Genomic DNA, 26,108 nt, shown 5'->3' on the forward strand with positions numbered 1-26,108 from the left:
TTTTTTGTAGAGAGAGTGGAAGGGAGGGAGGGTAAAGGAGACAGAAAAAGGGAGAGGGAGAAAATAATCAATGCGAGAGAGACACACAGATTGGTTGCCTCTCATACCTGTCCCAAGGGAGGGCTAGGGATCAAACCTGCAACCCAGGTACATGCCATTGACTGGGAATTGAACCCACATTCCTTTGGTGCACTGAGTACACCGGCCAAGGCTCAGACCCCCTTTTTGCAAGTCTTGCATGGTCATCACACCTCACTTTGGAATGTGTTCGATCCTCAGCAGAGACTGATTCAGATTTCCCAAGATTTATATAAACCACTGAGAGAGAATGCCAGTTGTTCAGGGGCTTGAGGGGAATATCATTGGTCCAAATTTTATTTGTACAAATTTCTTAAGTGGGAGACCATGAGTAACCATGTTTCATAAAAAAAGGCCCTAAAGTATAACTGGAAATGAGATGCCAAAGGGTAAGATTCATTTTGAAAGAACAGAGTAGAGACAAGTTTAGGACAAATAAGGTGGTAGATTTCATTCATTTACTCATTTATTGAAAAACAGCAATCTAAGTGCTAGCAGTCTCCTGGGTGATAGGTACACAAAAATGACACAAAGTTCTCGCCCTCAAGGAGATCATCATGGCCTAGCAGAGAAGTAAACCACAATGAAAATACATTCAACTCTTGGTAGTAAAAATAAGGGAAATGTACAAGGTGGTTTAGCGAATAGGAGCTTGGGTGTCAGTGAAGTCTCCCAGAGGAAGTGACCAAAACCGGGAGTGAAGAGCAGTAGACATTAGCTATGAAGGAGAGATATGTATACTAACAGGACAGAATAGAAAGATCCAAAGCATAAAGGCTTCTGAAGATAATGGAAAATTGGAGGAACTGCGTATAGTTTGGTATGGCAGAAAGGAGGGTATGAGGATGGAGAGGCAGGCAGCACCAAGGTAGGGAAGTTGTGAGGACTCACTAAAGAATTTTAAACTGGCAAATGACGTGATCTGATTTGTACTTTTGAAGGCTCGTTCTCTGTGGTGTGGATAATGAATTGAAAAGAAGCAGAGTCAGAGGCAGGGAGACCTGAGAGGAGGATGTTGCCATGTAATAGGCAAGGAATGATGAAAGCAATGGAACTGGAGATGAATAAGAAGGGGAAGATCTGAAGACATTTCTAAGACAGAGTAAGTGGAACTTGGTAACAGAGTGGATTGGATTCGAGGAACACAAGGGAGGAGTCCAGAAGGACTTCCAAGTTTCTGGTTTGAGGTATTTATTGGGTGGTGGTGCTATTTAGGGAAACGAGAAAAATAGGCAGAGAAGCAGATTTCAATTCTTTCATTTGTTCATTCATTCAACAGACATTTATTAAAAGCCCATTACGTGCTATGAATAGACAAGTAAATAAATGATTAAAATGCCCTGTGAAAAGTGTCAATGATAGAGGTATGCACAGGGGAGCAATTGAATAAATAGAATAGGTATATAAATCATATTGAAGAATTAGGGGAAGCCCTTGGAGGAAACAATGCCTAATCTGAGCTTCTTAAAAAGAATTGAGGTGAAATTCATAGAACATAAAATTAACCATTTTAAAGTATACAATTCAGTGGCATTTAGTACAAAGTGTTGTTCAACCACCGCCTCTATCTAGTTCCAACTATTTTGAGTTTTGAAGGGTGACTAGGAGTTTGCTAGATGAAGAAGGGGGCGAAGAAAAGCATTTTGGGATATGAGAACAGCATGATTGATGACACGAAGGACAGAAATAGAATGCAGAAGGGGGAGTAGCGAAAGACAAGGCTAAAGAGGGCCCAATAATAAAATGTCCAAATTTTAACTTGATCCAGAAGACCTGGGAAGCCCTCAACAGATGCAAAGCTGGGGTTTGACATGATTAAGTTTGCCTTTCAGACAGATTACTCTGGGGATGCTCTGGATAGGAGAAAGCCAGGAAGATGGGTTGGGAGAGTTTATGCAGCAATCCAGGTGAGAGATGATTAAAGTCTGAACAAGGGCAACGGTAGTAATAATGGAGGGAACTGAAAACAAGACATAATAAAGATGCAGAATTCACACGACCTCATGACTTATTAGACATCAGACTAGGCAGGGGTCCTCAAACTTTTTAAACAGGGGCCAGTTCACTGTCCCTCAGACCGTTGAAGGGCTGGACTATAGTTTAAAAAAAAACTATGAACAAATTCCTATGCATACTGCACATATCTTATTTTGAAGTAAAAAACCAAAATGGGAACAAATACAATATTTGTATTTGCATGTGGCCCGCAGGCCGTAGTTTGAGGACCCCTGGACTAGAGGAAGACTAGTGGATGATTCCCATTATTCTGCTGTGGGTGACTGGAATGATGGCGGTAGCATCCTGGGATGAAATCTTGGTTGGTGGGTTGAGTGAGTTTCCTGAGATTCAACTACATGAAGGGTTTCAGAGTCAGTTTAGTAAATGGATCTGGATTTCAGAAGAGAGATCTTGGATCGAGAGAGAATTGAGAATCTTTTTGTTGGTAAATGTATCATGAGTTTGGATAAAATCACTCAGGAAAAGTGTACAGAGAAGGATGAGCAGGGAACTTAGTGCTGAGCTTTTAAGGTGTGCTAAGAGGACAGAGCTATATGGTTAAATATTGTGGTCATACTGAGGTCAAGAAAGAGTTTAGCAGCAGGGGGCAGAAGAGTGGCATGGAGTTTTAAAAAGGAGAGAAAAAGGGGGGAAGGGAAATGCTGGTTTAATTTGAAGGGGGAGGGTGGTGGTATCTGTGGCTTAATGATATTGCTTGGACTATGTCATTGTCCCTGGGGCCCCAACAGACCATACAAATCTCTCCACTCCAAAAACAATCAATTTATTGCTCCACCAACATTTTTACAAACAATTTCCCAAGTAAATACAATTTCTTCTCAAAATAATTTTATGGAATAAAGACAAATGTTCACCAATTATGGCTACACCCCCTCAAGAAAAGATTTAATCCTCTGCAATTTCTTCCTCCCAATTCTGAGGCCCAAAAAGGTATCAGTTTTTGGGTCAAAGGCATCTAAGAGAGGAGAAGGCAAAATTTTGAGCTGGTTTTAAGGCAAGAACCACTTCTTTTCTTTTGGTCCAGATACTCTCCTTCAGCTTCTTATGAACATTATTTTCACAGGTGTCTCCTCCTTTTGCTACCCAAGGCCAATAAAAGACTCTTCCTAAATCCCCCAGACAAACCTGAGCAGGGTGCCTGAATGGGACTGTGTGTGGGGCTCTAGCAAGATTAATGGTTATTGTGAGTATGGAAAACAGGACCCCGAGTCAGGTTATTAGGTTCTGTTTTTTTCCCCTTCCTCACACTGCCCCTTTTTGCCCTCTACTTCCACATTTGCTTGTCTGGACTAAAACTTAGAAGAGTTGATAGAAGGGAGGCCTAAAGTCACTTTTTTCTTGAAATGCTGCAACTCTGACGGATATCTGGGAGCTCTTTCTTTACCTTTCTTTGCCTTACCTGGGCACAGCCTGCTAGGGGATGGAGAGGCTGAGCCCTGGAGTGAGGGTGGAAGCGCAGGTTTATGCTGCTTTCCCAAGGTAACTAAGCCCTCCTTACTAAGTTAGGTGAAAACAAGGGAGGAAGAGCAATGACTGATTCCTTTGGGGTTTCCCTAAGGCTCTCTACTTTTTATGAGTAATGTTTTTCCTGGGCCACTTGGACTTCATAAACATGCCAGAAGTGATGAGGGGCCCAAAGCCCTGTTTGTGGGAGAATGCGTAGGCAGAACGTCGAGAGCCTGTCATTTTCAGTTTACTCCGGACTGGGTATGTCAGTGGATGTCTCAAGCCATGAATTGTGTCAAAAACCTATAGCCAGAGCAGGGGGACAGGGTTTTTATCCACAGAGGCAAAGGCAAAGAGGGTCATGAATTGAATGGTATCTCAGTAGATTCCCCGTTTCACTCACCTTATCCACACTTAAGGGCCATAATAGTGGTTTGAGAAACTGGTACCCAAGGGCTGGCAACACACAGAGGACCACGCTGAGGACAATACTCAGCCACAGTTGTGGCACAGTCAGAGTGTTCTTTGCCACACCTGCAAACAATGAGCCAGGAGGGGAAAGGCTGAACCAGAGCATAGAGGAAGGGGCTGTCAGCCAGAACTCAGATACCTCTGCAGTCCAAAGAAGGAAGTTATTGATTTGGAGACAGTTTAGTCTCCTCAGAAATAATATAAATGTAAAAGAATTGCAGTGAGATCCTTTTTACAGCCAAAGTCACTGTGAATCCACATGCCTCTGTCTCCCTCTAAAGGCTGGGCAGAACAGGAGAGTTGGAGGTAGGTTATAGGAATCATAGAGCGTTGGACTGGACACAAAAGTGGGATAGAGGACTTTTGGGGGGGGGGAATGAATGGCTTGATAGAAGTGGGAGCCAGCTACATCTACATATATACTCTCCCTGTCCTCATCAGAGTGAAGAGGAAAGAAGGGAAATTAATATGGGAGACAATAAGGCAGGATGCCACAGTGAAAAGAATACTGGACTGGGAACCAGGAGACCTAGATTTGAGTCATTTAAAATTTAAAAGCCTTCTCTAAAATGGTGCTAATAATTCTTGCTCTGACTACCTCAGAAGATGCTTGTAAAGATCAAATTAGATAAGAAATTAAAAATGTCTTAAAACTCTATAAGGTAAAATATTTCCTCTAGCTAGATTCTGAGTCCTTTTAGGGCAATGGCCATGTCTTGTTCCTATCTATCTCCACGGAGCGTAGCACATAGTAATAGCTTCTCAGTAAACATTTATTAACCTCCCCCATCCCCTTGCCACACACTGGACAGAGCCTTACCTAGGAATTGGAAGATATTGGGTAATATTATGCACACGCCATCATCACTGTACAGGAAGAGTAAGATGCAAAAGTAGAAACCCAGGCTACCCCAGGTGAATAAGTGGTTTATCATTGTCCAGTAGGTTGTCTCCAGGGCAATCTGAAAAACACCCACTTATGTGCAATATTCTATAACCTGGGACCTATCAGCCACTTCCATTCTCCAATTCTCTAATAGAGGATTCTCCCTTCCCACCTTCCCTTCTTGCTTCCCTCCCTCTCTTCCAGACAGCCTCCCCATCCAATGCCCTTACCCCCACCACTACCGTCCACACCTGCATTGTGACCACCCAAAGCAAGGAGGTCTGCACTATCAGGGAGAAGGATTGGTAGTCAGAGATTTCCTTCCCATCACTGCGCATTGAGTTGAAAACGGTACCCATAGGTATAAAGAACAGCACGAAGGAACTGTAGATCCCATGTACTAAACACTTCAAAAATTCCTTCTTGTTGAAATAGAGGTTGAGTTGGCCTGGCTCATACAGCTCTGGGAAGCGTAGGCTCCATGTTTCATTCACATCCTGGAAACACCAGAAGGTAAGGAGGAAGGCTCAGGAAGGTCCCATCTCCATCAGAGTAGAGGCTTCTCCCCACACTGAACCTGCTGCCAGCTGCCTAGGAGCTTCCTCATGGATTACTTGAGAAGTGGGACCAGAGGACAGATCAGTGACTACAGACTCTGCTTGAAGTCCTACTCTCTAGGCAAGGATCTAGGTGGTGGAAGAAAGCTAGGAGAAGGTCAAGATGGTAGGAAGGACCTAGAGCAGTGATGGCGAACCTTTTGAGCTTGGCGTGTCAGCATTTTGAAAAACCCTAATCTAACTCTGGTGCTGTATCATATATAGAAATTTTTTGATATTTGCAACCATAGTAAAACAAAGACTTACATTTTTGATATTTATTTTATATATTTAAATGACATTTAACAAAGAAAAATCAACCAAAAAAATGAGTTCGCGTGTCACCTCTGACAAGCGTGTCATAAGTTCACCATCACTGACCTAGGAGCACTGAGGATTGGGGACTTTGAGAAAGGAGACAATTAGGATTGGGATAGCTGGAAGGGAGTATTGGATCTTGGGGCGGAGGAGGCAGTTGGGATACAAGTCCCCAGTTTTAAGTGTTCCAGTGGGAGGAGAGGGGGAAGCCAATGGGGACCAGAGAGTTGATTGGCGGTATCTATGTTCTGTGATGCCTCTCACCTTCCCATGGCTACTGGTGACTCAGGTAAGAGGATTCTCTACATGGATGACATTGGTTCATCCTCTTCTCCTAAATCTGAAACTCTGGGTAACAAAGCTTGGGGCTTGTTTTGAGAGGTTGTGGATCCCTAGAATTAGACCACTGAAGCTAGTTAGGACTGCTGAGTGACCCAACTCATCCCTCTTGCTGCTCTGAGGCTGGCAGCTACGTCATGGAGAATTTTCCTTCCTACCCTGCTGGAGAACCATGCTCCCATGATGTCCTCTTTCAGCTACTTTATTTCTCTTTGGAGACTCCTTTTCTATTCCATGTGCCCAGGACTGGAGGTTGAGGTAGAAGAAGAGAGAGAGGTAGGGCACCAGGACCTCCAATGCCCAGGATATTTCTGACAGGGACAGATGGCTCCCTTGGGCTGACTTCCTATAATCCAAAGGTATCATACCCATACTTCCATGCTTAGCCTTCAAGAACCCTCTTCTAGGCCTCCCTGCATTGGTTTATCCCTTATCTCTGTATGGGTCTCTCCTCTCTTAAAGTCCCTTGCTTTACCTAGTCCTGCCCCAATGACTCTATTTTCTTTCACTACTTTGGTACATACTCAAATTATTGTACAGCACAATTTCCATGTTACTCTCTACAAAGATAAAATGAACACAAGAAAGCTTGGATTTCTAAAACTGATGATTAATCTATGTGGAGGAGGATTCTCTACCCCATGATACCTCTCCAGTGATGAGCCCCCTTCCTTGCTCTGGAAATTATTCCATTTACACTTGACTTTGTAGAGCCCAGCTCTTTCTGTCCTCCTCACTCTTGGGAATATCCCTCAAGGGCCCAGGGGCTTCATTTCTGACTAAAGGCTTGCTGATAGTCTTACCTGGTCAAATAGACTCAAGCCCAAGACAGGGAGGCAGGTGTAGACCAGGTTGTAGAAAGTGATAAACCAGGTATCATAAACTGTCTGGAAGGATACCAAGGAGATTTCTTAGATTCTACTCTTCTCCAAAGTCCCAACTCCACCTCCCAGGTCACAGGCAGCCCTTTCTCGCCACCCCTCCCCCCCAATTATCCATCACTACACTAATTTAGAGTAAGATTTGAATTTCAGATCTGAGATGGCTGACTCCAGTCTCTATTGGTCCTACTCTACCTAGAACTCTGGCTACCAGGCTGAGGCAAGGCTATATCAAGCTTGTTTGTGGCCAACCTTATGAGGTTGATTTGGACCAACCCTACCATGACCTGCACTGCCTCCTCCCTGCACAGAAAGGATCCAGAGGGTGCTAGGGAATGCTAGTTATTCCCCTCAGGAATGTAAACCTTGGGCTTTTTTCTTTATCTGCTTTATGGCATTCAGTAGCTTCTATAACACTGGACACTTTCTAACATTGGCAAGCAGGATAACCTACTGCTAGGTGCTCCATCCTAGGGCCTAGAGAGTGCTCCTTTCCTTACTAGCCACAAGAGGTCAGCAGCAACACATACACGCACACACCTACACCTCCCACAAACCAGACCTGCTCTGTTAAACACTGCAGGTACACAAGTCTACTACTGTCTGCTGACTAGTCCTTTTCTCCTGGAGCCTAAGGCAACAGAGGTAGTAGGGATCTCCCAAGAGAATTGTTCCGGAGGTTGTTTCTCTTGGGAATCTTTGAGAGACTCCTGAGTAGAAATGCCAGGTGTAGATGGTGCCTAGCAACAGGCAAAACTACAAGCCCTTGCACATCCACTCCCTTAACTATTAACCCCTGGAGATGACATCTAGCCTTCAGCTGTGTTTCAGTTTCAGAGCCAGAAAAGTAGCAAAACCAGATGCTATGGGTGACATCAGGACCAGCTGCATGACTAATGATCCCCCTCTGCTCTGGTGATAACCAATCAGTGGAGACCATGACGCTGAGGAGACACACCTGGAAAGCTGGTGAATCCCCCTCCAGATAAAAGCCCTCAGGATGGAGGACCCAGTGGGGCTCGCTCTCTGGAGCACACCCAAGCCCTGCCCCTCCCCTCTCCCCCCAGGTGCTCCAAGAGCCCTTCTTTTGTCTCTATAACTTGATCCTGAACCCATTTCTTCTACGGCTCACTACTGCTACCTCTGAGATGTTCCAAATAAACTGTCTCTTATAGTTTTAAAAAAATCATTAGAACAAAAATAGTATGTGGGTTTTTTTGGATTTTTTTTGGAGGGGGTTCTGGGGTTGGGGAAGGAGAAATAAAGGGAAGCTGTGTTCCCAAGTATGGCTATCGGTAAACACCATAACCAGCCTGCTGGCAAGACCCAGAGGCCTCCTGAGGCTTAGCCTGTTCCATAAAGATTACTTTGAATGCTTAAAAAAATAGGAAGGAAGAAAGAAAAAACTCCCATTACATATGTTTGGAAACTCTAGGTCTCTGTCAGGAAAAAGGTGAAAATATCTTATGGGAGAATTCTGAAGGTAGGAGTCAAGGCCAAATCAGAGCCAGGCCAGATAAATTAGGGTTTGGAAATCTAAGGTTAAGTGTAGGGTTCGGAGATGGGATGGGCATGGGTGAGGAGCTTTACAGATGGATGGCAGCATGTCAGACCTTTGGTCTCTGGAGGAGAAAAAGTCTCAGCTGGCTGAAGTGGGGATGACAGAGCAGACCCAGTTTACCAAAGTGGGGAATACCACCTGACCGCCTACCTGTGCTGAGAACCCGTTGTAGAAGGAATACCAGAAGTGCAGCAGAGTGAAGGTAAAGTTTTTGTAAAAGAAGTAGCTGAGAAACTTGCACATGCGATTATAGGACCAGCGGCCGTGGACCAAGAGTAGACGCTGGAGATAGTGGAACTGGCAGAAGGTGAAGTCGCTGTTGAGCACGGCCTGCATTCCCTCCTGGCCACTGATACCGACCCCAATGTGGGCAGCTGCAAAAGAAACCCCAGAAGCTTCTCAGTCACAGAAGTTGAAAGTGTAAAAGGAAGGCTGAGGTCGTGTTGTACAAATCCCTTATTTTACATTTGGAAAACAGTTAGACCCAGCTCACAATGGCACTCAGTGGAGCCTTTTCTCCTTAGTGGACTGCCCCACAAGTCAGAAAACAGCTCCTTCATCTGCACTGTTTTGGATGCTGCTGCTCAAGAATGCCTGCCATGCCTAGTTTTAGAAATGGTCTTGAATGGTTTTTGCACCTACTATAGCCATCCGGGCTCTGTCTTACTGTACAGATGTTGAGGTCAACATTTCTTCATATCTCCTGAAGCCACTTAAATCAATTAGAAATGCAGGATGGATGCCAATCTAACACAATATTTAATTATCTGAATTTATCTAAGCAGCTAAAATCCAACTTTTGGGAGGAATAAGTGATCTATTACTTTGTTACTGTTCTTCAGGAAGTCTAAGGTGACTTTTTCTGGATAAAGAAGATAACATGGACGTTCCTAAAACTTTTTAATTAGTCTGTTGTAGTGTAGGTCAAATTCATTGATTTTTCTGGCATAAAACTATTGCATTGCTTAATGGATAATTAAAAACTCTAAGGTCCTAAAAAACAGATACATTCTAGAAACTGGGGGAGAGAGAAAGAACACTTCTAGTGGAGTATCTGCTAATGTTTCCTGTATGGAGGGAGGCTGGACTGGAGTACCTCAAGATGTTGTCCATATCGCACAGAACTACAAGCTGCTGGAGGCTAACGACATTCAGCTGAAACTAAAACCAGTTTCAGCCATCTGTTTCTATTGGTCCAAAGTATCAGTGAGTCTGCTATTCTCTTCCAGCCAGAGGAGTCAGGGCAAGCTCTCTAGAACACTGCCTTAGGGTGGAAAAGATCCCTGCATTGGGCCTCACAGTTAATTTCATGGTTGGGCGGCCTGTCTTCAGCCTAACTTTGCTCAGGCCTAAAGCCTTCTAAAAAGGAACAGATTTTGACTTCTGTCCAGGGGTCCTTTCTGTGGGCTTTGATGCCATCTCAGAAAGATAGTGTGGTAGTGGCACAGCCTGTTCTGTGTATATATGCATGGTTTCTTGTGGGAGCTGTGTGTATCTATATGTGTATAAGTGTTAAGGAAATGAATCTAAATGTGCATACATACCTCTGGGTATGGGCTGATGTATATATGTGTAAATAAATGGGAATGCAGGTATAGAGGAGCATGAATGTAGTTGAAAAACAGTACCAATGTACAATATATATGATATACAGGAGTGTAAGCCAGTAACATAGTGTCACCCAGATCAGTTTTGCCAATTGAGGAAGGAAAGGGCAAGCCTGGGGGCTCACATGCCTTTGATCATGCTGACGTCATTGGCCCCATCCCCGATGGCCAGTGTCACCACCTTCTTGTACTTCTTCACCAGCTCCACCACCTGGGCCTTCTGAAGGGGTGTCATTCGGCAGCAGATCACCCCCTTGCACATGCATGCTGCTCGCAGCAGTTCCAACTCCAGGTTCCCTTCTAGAGCACAGGCCTGCAGCACCAGGGCACACACACATTTCAGGCTGCCCAAAAAGGTTCTCAGGACAGGACCTTCCTAGGCCCCTCCCCTCCCCTCCATACTCTCCTGTACTACAGAGAGAGGTCAGGCACACCTGTTTCCAAGGTGCTCTACTCCCAAGGGTTCTAGGCACCCTCACATCTGACCCTGCCTCCAGCAGGAAACCAGTCAGGGTCTCACTGGGTCTAATCAGTTGACTAGGCTATAAAGCCATATTTCTTTTTGGAGGACCTGGTTCTGCTCACTTCCCCCATCCCGCTAAGTGACAGGCCACATCAGTAGTAAAGAATTTGGATAAGGAAGGAATGTGCTCTTGGCTTCCCCTGCCCTCATTATTCCTGCCCAGAGGCGGCTTGGGAAAGGTGCTTGTCAGGCAAGGGCACCTGAAAGGAGGGGGAATGGGGTGACTCGTGGGTCTTGAAATTTCCCTGAAGTGGGCTGGTCCTAGGAAACAAGTTCCTTGGGGGAAGAGAACAGAGCTGTAGCTCTGTGTTGCCCACCAGACTGTAGCCATGGATGACCAAGCCATAGTTGCCACTGGGCTCCTCCTCAGGTATCCTGAAGGGCATTTTGGGCTTCGTGGCCAGGTAACTGTTTATTGGGTCTGAATCCAGTAGAGACTCAGGTTTCATCTTGTACAATGCTGACCTGAAAACCAAGAGGAGTGGTCAGTGTCTGACCTGAAGCCCCAGAACTTAGGAAGGAAAATGTGCCCCAGAGTGAAAGTGGGCAAGATGGACATAGAACCTCTGAAAAGCACCAGCCAGGACGCCCGACTTGAGACCTGCCACTGCCTTAGGTCCCTGACCATTCACACACCACACTTCACCTCCCCACCCCACCCCCACACTTCAGCCTCTTGAACCCTATGCTTGTTCACAAAATTCTCTCAAATACTTTAGGTTTTTTGTTTTTCCCTTCCTCCATTTCTCTTCTATTCCTTCTGGTAGTGTGGGGGTCATATTGGGTGAGGAGGTAGGTGGGAACTCTTGGGAACTCCAGGGACAGGCTGTGGCAGCTCTCTGATCTATACCTGAGTTCTTTTTCAACAGTCTCATCATCCTTGCCTTCCACGAAAAGCAGCCCATCCATATCATCCTCAAATAGGTTAGAAGCATAGGCAATGTTCACAGCAGTCTCTGCAGGGAAGGGGGAACACAGGTCACACTTTGACTAGAACAGGGTGTTTTCACAGTGTACAGTTACACAGACACTAACAGTGGGCTACAGAGCCCATTTGTCCACATTTGCCGTGGATGCAAAGTGCATTTTTCACGAGTCAGCGGAGACCATACTCAAACATACACAGAAGACTGTCTACTTTAGGTAGAGACTCTGAGTTACTTATTGATAACTAGAATTATTCTGGCTTAGCCTTTTCTACAAAGCCTTCCTGTTTCTTAAAGCAATTGCAGTTTGTATCCACTTCTCCAGGCAATCAGGGTACAGAACTGTGCACATTTCTATGCTGGATTTTATGAGAGACTGAGATATTTAGGTTGTAGTCTTTCCTTTACATCAAGAAATCTGAAATTCAGAATAAATTCATACTCAAGAAAAAAATTAAGTCCTGAACCCTGGCTGAAAGTGGTATTAATAGTCAGAGGAGAGTTGCAATTGTCAGAAAAACTTTCTTGGAGAAAGGCTTTGAGGATGAAGAAGACGTCTAGGGGAAGAAAAACATTTCAAATGGGGAAACAATTCCAACAGAGGCGCTAGAGGAAAATTCATTTGTTTTGGGACATACTGGAGATAATGGTCGCATTAGGATGGAGATTAAGGATGTGTAGGCAACCGATTAACAAGGTCTGCAGGGCCAGACAGTGGAGTCCAACTACCACGTCGAGCCACTGTAGGGACATGAGCAGAGGAGTAACATCATAAAAGTAGAATGTTTTAGGTTGTTTGTAGGTTATACTAAAATCAATAAGGGCAAGAAACAGAGACCAGTTCAGAAGTTTTTGCAGAAGTTCAGCCAGAAGGGGACAAAGGCCGAAGTAGGGTGGTGATACAGCCAAGAGGATTTTCAGAGGAACTGATGAGACATGGTGAGAGAATGAATCTTTGGAACAACAGAGAGGGTATAGTCAAAGACAACTCTAGAATTTTTAGCTTGTGAGCTCCTGGATGACAGACAGCTGTGTCCTCTGCCTAATACAGCAACTAGCATAAAGTATGTAGTTAGCAAATTGTATGTAAGACTGGAATTGTCCTAATAATGGACTTGACCTGGGTTATAAGGTATTTTTCAAATAAATGAATAAGAAAAAAAACAACAGGAAGAAATGGCTAAGGTGGATAGGGGACATGATTGGCCAGGTGAGGTACTCCCCTTTACCTTGCTTATCTCCAGTTAAAACCCAGATTTTAATTTTGGCTTTGTTCAGCGTTTTGATGGTCTGAGGTACTTCATCTTGCAGCTTATCTTCTATGGCTGTGGCCCCTAAGAGCTTTGAACAGAGACAGCAATGAGTGAAGAAAAAGGAGAGTCACAGCATTTAGTGCTACCCAACAGTTCAGTGGGCACTTCAGCATCCTCTGTAGTGAGCTGGCCCTGTCCTGGCCTGAGGAACCCAATACTACAAAACTCAGCACACTCCACCTCTCAACAGATGTAGCTTTTCAACCACATGCTGAAATCAAATTTGGAAACACAGAGTATTAGGGACCAAAGAGGGAAAAGACTTGCCCAAGTCATACATGCTGTGTGCCACTTCTAAACCATTCGTTTCTCAACAGACTTCCACTTCTCCCTGGATTCAAGCATGCTTCCAGGATATTCTGAATTAGCTTGGATTCAGCCTCCAGTCTCCAGAGAGAGCCTGAGCGATTGCTTTGCTGGCAGCCACTCTCACAGCCCTTGCTCAGTTGGCTGACCGCCATCCCCCGTTGTCAGCCCCTGGCTTCCTCCCACTAACCATCAAGTCTTTTTCGACCTCTTCATAGATACTTGATATTTTACTTTCCCGATCCTCCAAACAAAAGCAGACTTCACTGTGTTTCCTGAACCAGGCGCCGAAGAACGACTTGTCCAGCTCTCGGTAGGCCACCATAAGGGTGCGCAGGCCTTCACTGGCAAATTCCTGGAAGACACGTATGTGCACTGAGTGGACCTGGGCTGGGTTAGGGCTAAGTCCAGGGAGCGGCAGACTGACTCCACAGGCCCCGTCTGTCTGCAAAATAGGGTTTAATGGTTAGTACCATGGGGCAAGTACCTACCCTAACCAGAAAGCAACTGCTGAGCTTTCTCAGCAAAATGTCTTAGGGATTGGGCCAGCAGTACTAGTAGGGGGTAAAGTTTGAGAATACTGACAGAAAGTTTTAGCTTCTATCTGTAATTAGCTAGTTTGCCATGTGACCATAGGAAAAACCACGCCTCCTAGATTTATTTCTTGTAAAATTCAGCCCCTACAGAGAAGTTAATGATGTCTATAATATGAAAATGGAGTAAAAAGAAAAAAGTTGTTATAAACAAAGGTATTTCTATTTTTGACAAGCATACATTCACTTTATTTTCCTGTCTCTGACTTCCTTCATCAAGTATTCAATAAACATCTCAAATAGCACACATATTAGGTATTTGTCTATAGCTGGTTGACTCAGCAGTATTAGTGAGGCCACTGCTGAAGTGTTTTCTGGGTGAAATAGCATCTTTTTGCTCCATGGCCACTGAGATATATCCTAACCATAGCTTGCTGTCTTGCAGAAGTATCCTCCTGGTCACAAGGAGGGCTGGGTGAGAATGTGGGTGGTTTAGGGTAGAACTCAACTGAGCGTGGGTCAGAAGCAGATTTTGTGTATTGAGAATTGCACATGAATAACAAGTCTACATGATCACTGTTACAGTGAGCTTCAAAAGAATTCACTTTTGCATTATAAGAGCAAAGAGAAATAGAATTTATCATCTTGATATTTTGCTCTTAGTTCTCTGTGTAACTCCGTAGTGCTTGATGTTAGCTATCAGGTGAAATTAACATAAGGCAGTATATGTAAGGAATGCCATCTTGTAAACCTCTGTACTGTTGGCAGGTGAAGCTATGAAACAGAAGTCTGAGAGAAGATCTTAGAAACTTCTTAACAAGGAAAAAATATGGCAGAAACTGATTTTGCATAGGATACTGAGAACAGGAGTTGGCAAGCTTAACAATACACAGATTATTTTTTTAAGGTATGTATTTTTTATTGATTTCAGAGAAAAAGGGAGGGAGTGAGGGAGGGACATTTATGATGAGAGAGAATCATTGATCAGCTGCCTCTTGTACACACCCCACCGGGATCAAGCCCACAACCTGGGCATGTGCCCTTGACCGAAATTGAATCCAGGACACTTTAGTCCACAGGCCAATGCTCTATCCGCTGAGCCAAAATGGCGAGGGCCACTGACAGATTAACCCTTCAACAAATAATTTAGCAGCCCGAGTCAATGTCAACAGTATTTCTTATTATCTCTTCTGTTTTACTTTTCTCTTCTGGTGGGCAAACGAGGGCTCTGGGGCAAAATCCTGACTGCCACGTATTTTTGTATGGCTTGTTTGCTGATCCCTGTCCCAGAGGTCCTAGAACCATGCTTCTGCATGTGTATGTTTTTGCAGCTTAACTCATAGGTTTACCTTCAGTGGTTAATAGATGGTAATGTAGTCAGGCTCCACTATGGATTTCTGTTAGGTCGGTATAGGAAACAGGTCAAAAGATCTGAAACCATTTTATGACCCCCTCTGAAGAAGATAACCTAATTCGTGTGTTCTGGAAGGTTAAAAGATAAGAGTTTTCAGACAAGCCCATAAAAAATACTGTGGCCTCTTGGAACCAGTGTAAGACATAAGAACCATCCTGTGTGGGATACTTAGCCAACTTTTATTTTTTTTAAATATGTTTTTTATTGATTTTTAGAGCAAGAGGGAAAGGAGAGGGATACAGAGATAGAAACATTGATGAGAGAGAAACATCATTGATGGGCTGCTTCCTGCACGCCCCCTGACTAGGAATCGAACCAGTGGCTTCTTGGTTCATGAGTTGATGCTCAACCACTAAGCCACACCAGTTGGGCTCAACCAATTTTAAAAACACTTGAGATATAATGTAGATAACATAAAACTCAATCTTTTGAATTATACAATTCAAGTTTTTTTTAAAAAAACTTATCCATAAAGTTGTACAACCATCATTAGTATCTAGCTCCAGAACATTTTCATCACCCCCAAAAGAAACCCCATTAGCAGTCATTCTCATTCCCTTCTTTCCAAAACCTGGCAATCACTAATCTACTTTCTGTCTCCACACATTGCCTATTCTGCACATTTTATATAAATGAAATTATACAACATGTGGCCTTTTGTGACTGGCTTTTTGCACCATGCCTTCAAGGTTCATTCACACTGTAGCATGTATGAGTATGTCATTCCCCCCCCCTTTTATTAAATCCTCATATGAGGACATATATATTGATTTTAGAGGGAGAGGAAGGAAGAGAGAGAGAAACAATGTAAGAGAAACATCAATTGGTTGCCTCCTGTATGTACCCTGATTAGGGATCAAACCTGCAACATTTCGGTGTATGGAACAATGCTCCAATGGAGAGTCACAATGGCCAGGGCTATGTCATTTCTTTTTGTGCCTAAATAATTCATTGTATGGATACACCACATTTTGTTTATCACTCATCCACTGATGGGCATTTGGGTTGTTCCTACTTTTTTGCTATTGTGAATAATGCTGCTATGAACATACAACAATCTGTCTGAATCCTTGTTTTTACTTCTCAGGGGTATATACTCAAAAGTGAAATGGATGGATCACATAATTCTATGTTTAATTTTTTATAGTAACTGTCAAACTGTTATTTCACATTTCCCAGAGATGGTTTTGATTTGCATTTTTTTGATGGCTAATGACACCAAACATCTTTCATGTGCTTACTGGCCATTTTTTCTGACTTCTGACTATGTGTTAATATAGAGTCAAGCCAAAATGGCCTAACTAGCATTTTCTCTTATTGCCTTTTTAAAATACTTCTTTCTAATTTACCTCTTCCTCATCCCATTCCCTCTCCTATTCCCACAACCCTCTATATATCCAGGTAGAAGGGTAGAAACCCCAGAGAATATGGATCTAGTTTTCCTTTCTAGTGCCAGCACACTGGAGCCACTCTCTGATATATCTCAAATCCAAGAGGGTGGATGTGGAGTGGGGTAGGTAGAGGGGAGATAGCCTTGGGGATTCTAATTCTGTAGTCAACAGAGGATGGTATCAAACAGTCCTAAACAGCTCAGGCCTAGTGCTTTCTGCTCCATATCCTAAAAACTATCAGATCTCATTATGGCTGGTGGGATGGGGCCTCCCACACCAGCAGACCTATTCTGAAGCAAATTCTAGGTCTGACCATGAGACCTCCAAACCCAGGAATTAAAACTATTCTGATTGTGGTAAGTGGTCCCACCGACATAATCTTGTTATGCTCCTGGGATCCTGTGCCATCCATCTCCTTGACAATGTGGTCAGTGAGAATCCCACAGATTGAGGTAGTTTTTATTCTTCCATCAATTAAAGAGACACAGACACTAATATACACCCATATAGAAACACAACAGAGGGACACATGTGGATACATATCCAGGTACACAGAACCACCCTCATCTTCCCTCCCCTACAACCTACACACTTACATCTAAATGTTCCATGGTCACATCTCTGAGGGGTGTACAGGATGGAAGAAGCAGCTGATAAAGGATGGTGTCTGCTCCCTTGCAGAACAACATTATCCGATCTTCAGGTGTCTTCACTAAGAATAAGCAAATCAAGCAAAGTAACCATATAGGCCCACTGTGAGAAGAACTTGTCTGGGCCACTGAGGGATAGCAGGATAAGTGATGTGGTGAAGGCTGGTGAGAATGAGAGAGCACTTTATGGAACCAGTTCTTCCATGGGTTAAATATCACCTGTGGAAGACTGATGCAGATGCACATTTAGCTTCCCAAGTCTGAGTTCCATACTAAGGCTCACACCTAGTAGTGACCAAGGATGAAGAATGACCCAAACTAATTGAGCAAAAGACAGTATAAATTTCCCCTCTATTTCTGCCCCCACCTCTTACTCCAAGTCCAGTCTTTATGGATTTATTCTCTGTTTTTATCTTAGTTTTAAGGGTTTTTTACAAGGCATTACTCAGGAACACTAAAGAAGGGCCCTTGTATATGGTAGCAAGCCCCCTTTGTGTTTAAATATAAAGATATGTAACAGAGAAAGTGGAAATGGCTGTGCCTTAGTATTTGAGGCATGGTACTGTGAGAAGGCATGTGGGTGGGAGAAAACACGTATGTGTAAAGAGAGACTCAATGTGTAAAAGTATATGAGAGACAAATGAGGAGAGAGGACCTACTGGGAGGGCCACCTACCAATAACAGACATCCTCTTGCGCACATTGCTGAAGTCCAAAATAGCCAGCAGGTGGTAGATTATGGTTTTTCCCATTTCGACTACCGTGATTGTCTCAGGCGAACGGGAACGCAACACGAAGCCAAAGTTCCTGGCAGCAGTAACCAAGGCACCTTCATCTGGGGACTGAGCCTGGTACACCAGCTCACCTGGCAGGAGAGAAGAGAGCAGCCAAAGCCCAGAGAGGTGCAACTGAAGTACACCCACAAGTAACACTGTCTTCCAAATGGTTCACATAAAGATGGCGCCCAAGAGGGGACATTTTTCTTTAAAAATTCCTCATAGTTTGGCCCTAAAAGGCCCGGTTGTATAGAACAAGTCAAATTGTTTTCTTTCCAATATTTTCAACTCACTTCACAGACCTGAGTTAGTATTACAGAGGTACATGCAACGTATACAGATGAACGAAGACATAGGTAATTATTTTCCATCTTTAATGGATAAAGATGGCCTAGGGGGCTTGTTAAAAATGCAAGTTCCTTGACCTACCCAAACTTACTAATCCAGAATCACTACATCTCAGAGGAGGACCCAAGAAATAGAATTTTCAACAGATCTCCTAAGTTTCATGCAGATGGTGCCGCATAAAGTGCTCCTACATAAGACTGGCCAAACTTTAAATAAATACTGCTAGAGGGTAATAATATTGATGGTTTAATAAACAATTTAAAAATATATATGAATGAGTATTGTCATCTTTGAAACTCTCATCTTGGGAAGCTAAATGACTTACTTTGTCCAATTAGTCTTTCAATCTGATATTACTCAAGACCATTTCTTGAGTTCTTCTTTTAGTTCCTCTTTCACTACAACCTGAGATATATTTTGGATTACTTATCTTCTGAAGGACAATTTAATTTTTAAAAACAGTTATTCATAATCAGAGTCTTACATTTGTGAATGAAGTAGGTGGGGAGTATAATTTCAGGTCAGCTATAAGGTATATCTATGGGACAATAAGACTATTTTCTAGTATATTTCCTTGTCATTCAAGGTATAGTAAACAAAGTCCAAATATGCTTCAAGAAATAGCAGCTTTTGGAATGTGAGACCTGGAGAGGTGGGGTGGGAGCTCATGGGGTCAGGAGATGTAAAATTTGGGTTCCTATCTCATTTCTGCCATTCTTATAGGGTTTTAGAAAAGTCCTTTAATTTCTTCTAGCTTCAGTTTCCTTGAAAACTAGGTTCATTTTTCATTTTCTGCTTACCTCAGAGGGCTGTTGTAAAGATTGTAGGAGATAATATAAATGAAAACAATTTCTAAAACTGTAAAGTAATCAAGTAGAAGTATTATATAAAGAGTATATTAACTTTAAAGGATGTGATTTATTCAGTTGGTTAAGTTCTTTTGTGGTAAGAAAAAAGTCTTCTTAATTGGTTATTTCTCATTGTTTCTAAAAAAGGTTTGGATAAATTCCTGGATAATATAGTTATTCAGGGTAGAGCAAACGCAGGTTTATAGTTGTTTGTGTAGAAAATAATACAATAATAAATGATAAACAATAATAAATTGTGTTTCACATATCCACATCTACTGTTGCCCCACCCTGTATTTCATTACTAAAGAAACTAGGATATGTGGGGATACCTTTATTTATTTTTTAAAATGTATTTTATTGATTTTTAGAGAGGAAGGGAGAGGGAGAGATGATAGAAGCATCATTGATGAGAGAGAATAATTGATTGGCTGCTTCCTGCAGGTCCCTTACTGGGGCCACCTTTAAATTATGAAGTAACAAAAGGACAATTCTATTCACCTTTCAGGAAGTCTTGTCAGAGCCAGTGGGACTGATCTTGGGGACAATTCAGATGGACTCTATGACAGAATTATCACATAGTCTCAAGATCAGAAGCTCCCTAAATAGCAACAAGTCTGACCCCTATCCAATGACTGAATCTTCTTTAAGACCAAGAGATGGTTTTCTACTTGAATATCTCCAGTGACTAAGAGCTCACTACTTATTTTGACTATCCATTCCATTGCTGGGTAAGACTTCCTAGTAGAAAGTTCTTCTAAGCACTGACTGGTATTGCTTAGTGGTCAGAGCATTGGTCTGTGCTTTGTACGGTCATAGGTTCAATCCCTGACCCCGGTCGGGGTGCATGTAAATGGTAATTAATTGATGTGTCTCTCTTACCTCTCTCTCTCTCTCTCCCCCTTCCCTCCCACTCTCTTTTAAAAGCAATGGAAAAAATATCTTCAGGTGAGGATTAATAATAATAATAATAAACATTAAAAAAGAAAGTTCTTTCTTAGACTAAGAAAGATAACGAACCACCCCCACCTCCAACCAGCCTAGACTCTATTACATATTCTCAGTTCGTGAGGCCTCGGGCCCCTTCTCACCTTCCACTTTCTCCTCTGCCATGACAGTATGACACAATGCGAGTGAGCGGAAAAACAAGTGCACCCAAGGATCTCCCCTTTTTACTGCATCCACCAACGTCTTGTCATAAAATGAAAACTTAGGATCAGCCAGTTCGTTGTAGCTGAAGCTGACCTTTTCTGTTTTCTGGAACACATAAGCCAGAACAAACTTCTCAGCAGCAGCTTGACACTTTGTAAAAGGTAAATTTGGGAGCAATTTCTGTAACGTGATAAGAACGCTTAGGAAGATGGGAAGAGAAAAGCAAGATAAATGGAGGAGACCCAGTGCTGGTTCCTAAGGCCTTTTTAGCTCTGACCTGGACCACCCATTCATTTGGGCCAGGAAGATTCATCCCACAGGAGACAAGCTGAGCACTGCTTGGCAGACCCTTCTTAATCCCTTTCTCCCTCAGTTACCCCAAATGATCAATGGCCAGCTTCAGTCTCTATTCTTCCAAGTCCCAAATCCATGATAATCAAACCTGAGGACAGGAGGGGGTAACTGTGCACTATTAGTAAATGGTATCTGGAAAAAGTGTTGTCTGTGGCTGTCCTCTGCCTGATTTGGGGAGCTGGGAATAGAACTGAATTCTGATATCACTATGGTATCAGGTCAGTGGTGTCACTGTTACATCATTATTCTGATTTAACTCCACAAGGGCGCTAGAGAAGAATACTGCAAGACAGAGGCAAGCCTGCATTGCAAGGACTCTTCAGTACATACCACTTGTTTCAGATTTCATTTTAAACCATTTTACTTGACCTGCCAGCATACCTGACACATGGTCCTTGACTTTGCTTCAGTCTTTGGACTGAATATTAATTACCATTTTCCTGGCTATGACCTTGGTTCCTATAGATAGACATGCTTCTCATTCTCCATTTCAGCGAGGCTGCTGGTAGCCACCTTGGGTAAACATGTGTTTTTCCTGGTTTAATTTGACCCTAGGCTCTTTCATCCCCTGGAGTGTGATATTAACAGATTTCTCGAGTCCATACTAGAACTCGCAAGGATATTTCTCCAGTTCTTTGTAGTTGTGGTATTACTTGGGCTGGGATCCAATATGTTAAGTACAGACACAGTTGTCCTGCTGATGCTATGTTGGGGTAAGGGGAGTTTGTAGTGAGCTATATGGGCTTTTTTTCCTATATCCCATATAGAAAGAGTTTTGCCATTGCAGTAAGGAAATATGGTCAGGTCCAATGCCAAGCCCTAGACCTGGCCAACCACAGTTATAAACTCTGGGAAGTTTGTGGGTTCAGTAATTTAAGATAAATCATTATATAGCATCTGCTGAGGCTTTTCTAGAATTGGGTTCTTGTACTGGCACATTCTTTAAAATTAGAAGCTGGTGAGAGATAAGAGATAAACTGAAGAGGCAGGCATGAGGCTGATCTGCATTAGTATGTGAACACGCAGTTCACAAAATAACTTTAAATGGGCAATAAAGTGATCGGGAAGGAAAATAAACATAAAAATGGTTCAACCTGATTAGTAATCAAAGAAAGGTAAATTAAATGAGATATCATTTTTCACATTAAATTTCTAAATATTAAAACACTGTTAATAGCCAGTATTGACAAAGATGGGGGGGAAAGGAATTTTCATATATTATATTTTGATTATATTTTGATGTATCTATCTGAAGGGCAATATGATAATATTAAAATGTGGCTACCCTTTGATCAACCAATTTCACTTCTAAGACTTTATTCCAATGACATATTTATCAGAAGAGGAGACAAAAATGTGTGCATCGGTGTTTACTACAATGCTGTTTATAATAGCAAAACAAAATGGAATAAAAATAGGTCTTGTTCAATTAAGGTATATCAATACAATTGGATACAACACTCATTCAAAATGACGATGCAGACTTTAATGACGTGGAAAGAGGACCACAATATAGTGTTAAGTGAATAGAAAGAGGCTGAAAATAGCCTGTATGCTATGATCTTTTCTCCTTTCCTCCCTTTCTCTCTTTCTTCTTATCTATCTATCTATCTATCTATCTATCATCTATCTATCATATCTAGATTTATATATATGTGTATACATAGGAAAGCATACGTTACATTGGTTACCTAAACTGGATTAAATGATCTTAACTTTCTTCTTCAGAGATTTCTGTATTGTTTGAAATTTTTAAAATTGAGCAGATTTTTTTTTTAACAGAAATACCCCCCCACCCTCCCATAAAGCCATTTTCATTTTAAAACACAAACCCAAATCTCCTCAAATAAACATAGGTCATTTATATAATGCTTTCTAATATTATGGGGCCAATAAAAGCTTTAATATTTCAGGGACTAAGGGACTCCCAACTTGTGTTAAGATGCTATTGTATACCAAGGCCTCACTCAGTTCTCATATGCATTGTCACAGGGAACTGTAATCACTCACCTCAGAGATTTCCACCCTCTGTCCAAACCTGTCATAGACAGCACCTGTTAGCAAGTAAAAAGAGCAGAGACTTGACAAGGGTTTTAAAGAACAGTTTAATGTGTTGTTGTTTTTTTTGTGGTAAAATATATATAACATAAAATATGCCATTTTAAACACTTTTAGTGTACAATTCAGTGGCATTAATTACATTCATAATGTTGTGCAACAATCACTATTATATATCCAAAACTTTTCCAGCATCCTACACAATCTCCCCATTCCTCCCTATTCCCAGACCTACGTAACTTCTAATGTACTTTCTATAAATTTGCCTATTCTATATATTACAAATAATCATACAATATTTCCTTTTGTGTCTGGCTTATTTCATTCAGCATAATGTTTTAAAGACCATCCATGTTGTAGCATGTGTCAGAACTTCATTACCTTTTTTTATTGTTGACTTTACTTTTTATGACTAACATTCCATTGTATGGATATACCACAATTTGTTTTCCATTCATCTGTTTATGCACACAGGAGTTGTTTCTACTATTGGGCTATTATGCATAGTATTGTAATGAACACTAACATATCTATCTGGTTGAATTCTGTTTTCAATTTTTTGGGGTATATACCTAAGGAATGAAGTGACTGGGTTATATGGTAATTTAAAGGAGGATTTTTAAAAGCTTTTTTCTTTTGTTTCTATCATCCTAGACTTGCAGTCAAGCTGCCTGGAATCCACTCAGGCCACCTAGTTCTCAGTGCTACAGGAAGCTTCCTTCCTCAAGCCAACAGTAAGAAGAAGGTATCTGCTTGGGTCCCAACTCTTGTTCCTTAAGTGAGAGTGAGGTGAGGCTGGCGGTTAGTCACTGGATCTATGAGAGACTTCGTACCTCAGGAAGCCCTCCAATCAGAAAAGTTAGCTAGGAGAGATTTGAAAATAGAACTAGAATGTTTAGGATCTAGGTCAGTCGATAGTACAGACAGAATGGGGGTGGGAGACGTTCTGAGGCCAACCACAGAAACACCCATGATCCTTTTCAACCTTATCTAGTATATGGTATGGTCTTACAATAAGCCAGAGAATAAGATCCTCACCCAAATCAATTCATCCAAAAATAAACCTTGTTTGACAGGGGTAATAAGAAATATTAGAGTGCTAGCTTTCCTTTAAATTTAAAATTTTTAATTATTTTTTAGTTGAGGAGAAATTCATGTAACACACAAATAATGATTTCAAAGTGTACAATTCAGGGGCATTTAGTGCATTCACAATATCGTGCACCTACCACATCTCTCTAGTTTCAAAGTTTTTTCATCATCCCAGAAGACATCACATAGGCTCTAGGTTTTTAGGTGTGATTGCCTATCTCTGCTAGTTAGTGCACTGGGCATGAATGTTCACATAAAAACAAGCTTATGATTAAGGCATGAAATAAATGGAAGATACTGAGCAAACTCTGACTACACTTTGATGGCTTCTCTCAAGATTGTTTATTGGCCTGAGGGAAAATCCAGAAATTAGCAGCTTTAGTAATATGCTGATTTCTCTATCTGATTTAATATGAGAGTGAACTAACATTCCAAGAAATCAGAAATTCCTTGGGATAGAGAATAAGTTTGTATATCTTGATATTTCCAATGTCTAACATGATGGTTTGCATCTACAAGGTACTAATTAAATACTTTTGAATAGAACTGAATGGGCTAAGTGATCTTTACATTTTATCTAGTGAATAGAGAAGGCTATGAGAATAAGAGGCAAATGTGAATTTAGAGCTTGATTATTCTTGAAAACAATCTGTAAAGTAGTTCTCTAGGACTCAGGAAAAACAAGAAGACATGCATACCATATAGTGTCCCATGGATGGAACACTTGTTGAAAACCATGATGTTCCTAGTCAGGGTCCCTGTTTTGTCTGAGAACACATATTTGACCTGGCCGAGCTCCTCATTAAGAGTGGTGGTACAAGCCTGTGCTGGTCTGTTCTTTGGTGCATAAAACATCTTCTGATCGCAGTTGATATAGAAACTGTTGCCCAATCTTATTATCTCAACACTAAGGAGAAAGCAAGAAAAGAAGGGTCCTGGATCAGAGTAGGACAAACAAATACATTATCCTGGTTTCCTTACTAGTCCTGTGGTAGGCCAGGGCCAGCATCTGAAAATCATATCAGAGCATCTTCCTTGGGAACTTACAATCAATCTTGGATCATAGGACCCTTGCCACCAGCCAACCCATTGTAATTCTGACTTTGACCATTATCACACAAGGCATTACCATCTGGATCCAGAGATACTTGATTACTTTTGCTGGGTATTTCCCTTTTCACTCTTTCTTCTTCCAAAACATACCTAGAAAAAGTCATAAATTTTTAACTTCTGCAGTCATGCAAGGCCTGCAAGAGCTAATTTATAGAAGGCTTAGGCTTCATTAGATGACTATTGCTGCTGTCATGTAAACCCATTGGTGAGGGAGAGAGAGAAACTTGACACTCAGAGCTTTGTTGTTCAGAAGAAGGAGGGAAGGTTCAATGAAAATTGGAAACAGGAGAAACCAAGATGGTGGCATAGGTAAACACCGGAAATTGCTGCCTCCCACAACAAATTCAAAAATACAACTAAAAGGCAAAACAGACATCATCCTGAACTACAGGAAGGCTGGCTGAGTGGAAATTCTACAACTAGAAGGAAAGAGAAAAGCACACTGAGACTAAGAGGAGGTGCGGTGTGGAAGTAAAGTGCAGAGGTACGGAGGCGCACGTAGAAAGGGCTGGCAGCTGAGGACGCTGTTGTCTTTTTCAATCGAGAGGGAGTCTCAAGCTCCCAACTACTCTGAACTCCAGTTCCAGGCAAGTCTCTGGGGACCCAGACTCATACGGGGTTAGGCCTGTCTGGCACTGGTTGGACCTCGAGGGCGGCTTTCTCAGAGGTACTTGCAGTGAATACCGGGACACTGAGAAGCGGGGCCTCTTAGGGCAGGACTGAGGAGCAGCCATAGATGCTTGCTCCACCCTGTTGATCCCCTGGAACCCTGCCCCGCCCAAGCTGTGTGCCAGCTTTTGCATATGAAAGGCCTGGCCCTTTGAAATCTGAAAATTACCTAACCAACTGCAGCTGGCCCAAGGCCTCATAGCAGCTTGCATCCCTTCACAGCTGAGCTCCTGCTGGGTAGCCTCAGGCAAAGTCTAAATTAGCACCTCCTTAGAGATCCAGGAGCCAGTGTGCCCAGTGGTCAGAGTGGGACCATCCAGATTGCAGCTCCTCAGATCCATAAAGAACACACTCAGGGGGCAGACTCAGTGACCACCAAAGCTCCATTGAAGCAAGTCTTGTCCTGGACAGGTGTCTCCAGCACAGACGTTCTCCCACTAT

At 42.4% G+C, this 26,108-nt stretch overlaps 1 protein-coding gene across 1 annotated transcript in view; it reads right to left on the reverse strand.

The window, feature by feature from the left end:
* Positions 1 to 2,607: 2,607 nt before the first annotated feature.
* The window catches only part of LOC102773506 (phospholipid-transporting ATPase FetA), a 64,007-nt gene continuing 40,506 nt past the window's right edge, over positions 2,608 to 26,108 (reverse strand). Inside the window, exons 13-28 of the mRNA XM_006758627.2 lie at positions 24,584 to 24,792; positions 22,746 to 22,789; positions 20,321 to 20,486; positions 17,934 to 18,122; positions 17,205 to 17,320; positions 13,461 to 13,625; positions 12,881 to 12,992; positions 11,576 to 11,681; positions 11,043 to 11,190; positions 10,332 to 10,515; positions 8,746 to 8,969; positions 6,957 to 7,040; positions 5,152 to 5,397; positions 4,835 to 4,976; positions 3,947 to 4,077; positions 2,608 to 3,846 (exon numbers count right to left, since the gene is read on the reverse strand). Of these exons, the coding sequence (XP_006758690.1) occupies positions 3,661 to 3,846; positions 3,947 to 4,077; positions 4,835 to 4,976; positions 5,152 to 5,397; positions 6,957 to 7,040; positions 8,746 to 8,969; positions 10,332 to 10,515; positions 11,043 to 11,190; positions 11,576 to 11,681; positions 12,881 to 12,992; positions 13,461 to 13,625; positions 17,205 to 17,320; positions 17,934 to 18,122; positions 20,321 to 20,486; positions 22,746 to 22,789; positions 24,584 to 24,792 (2,452 nt within the window). The 3' untranslated portion in view covers positions 2,608 to 3,660. The remainder of the gene's footprint in view (positions 3,847 to 3,946; positions 4,078 to 4,834; positions 4,977 to 5,151; positions 5,398 to 6,956; positions 7,041 to 8,745; positions 8,970 to 10,331; positions 10,516 to 11,042; positions 11,191 to 11,575; positions 11,682 to 12,880; positions 12,993 to 13,460; positions 13,626 to 17,204; positions 17,321 to 17,933; positions 18,123 to 20,320; positions 20,487 to 22,745; positions 22,790 to 24,583; positions 24,793 to 26,108) is intronic.

This window comes from Myotis davidii, unplaced genomic scaffold (assembly GCF_000327345.1).
Source record: "Myotis davidii unplaced genomic scaffold, ASM32734v1 scaffold534, whole genome shotgun sequence".
Taxonomy (NCBI): domain Eukaryota; kingdom Metazoa; phylum Chordata; class Mammalia; order Chiroptera; family Vespertilionidae; genus Myotis; species Myotis davidii.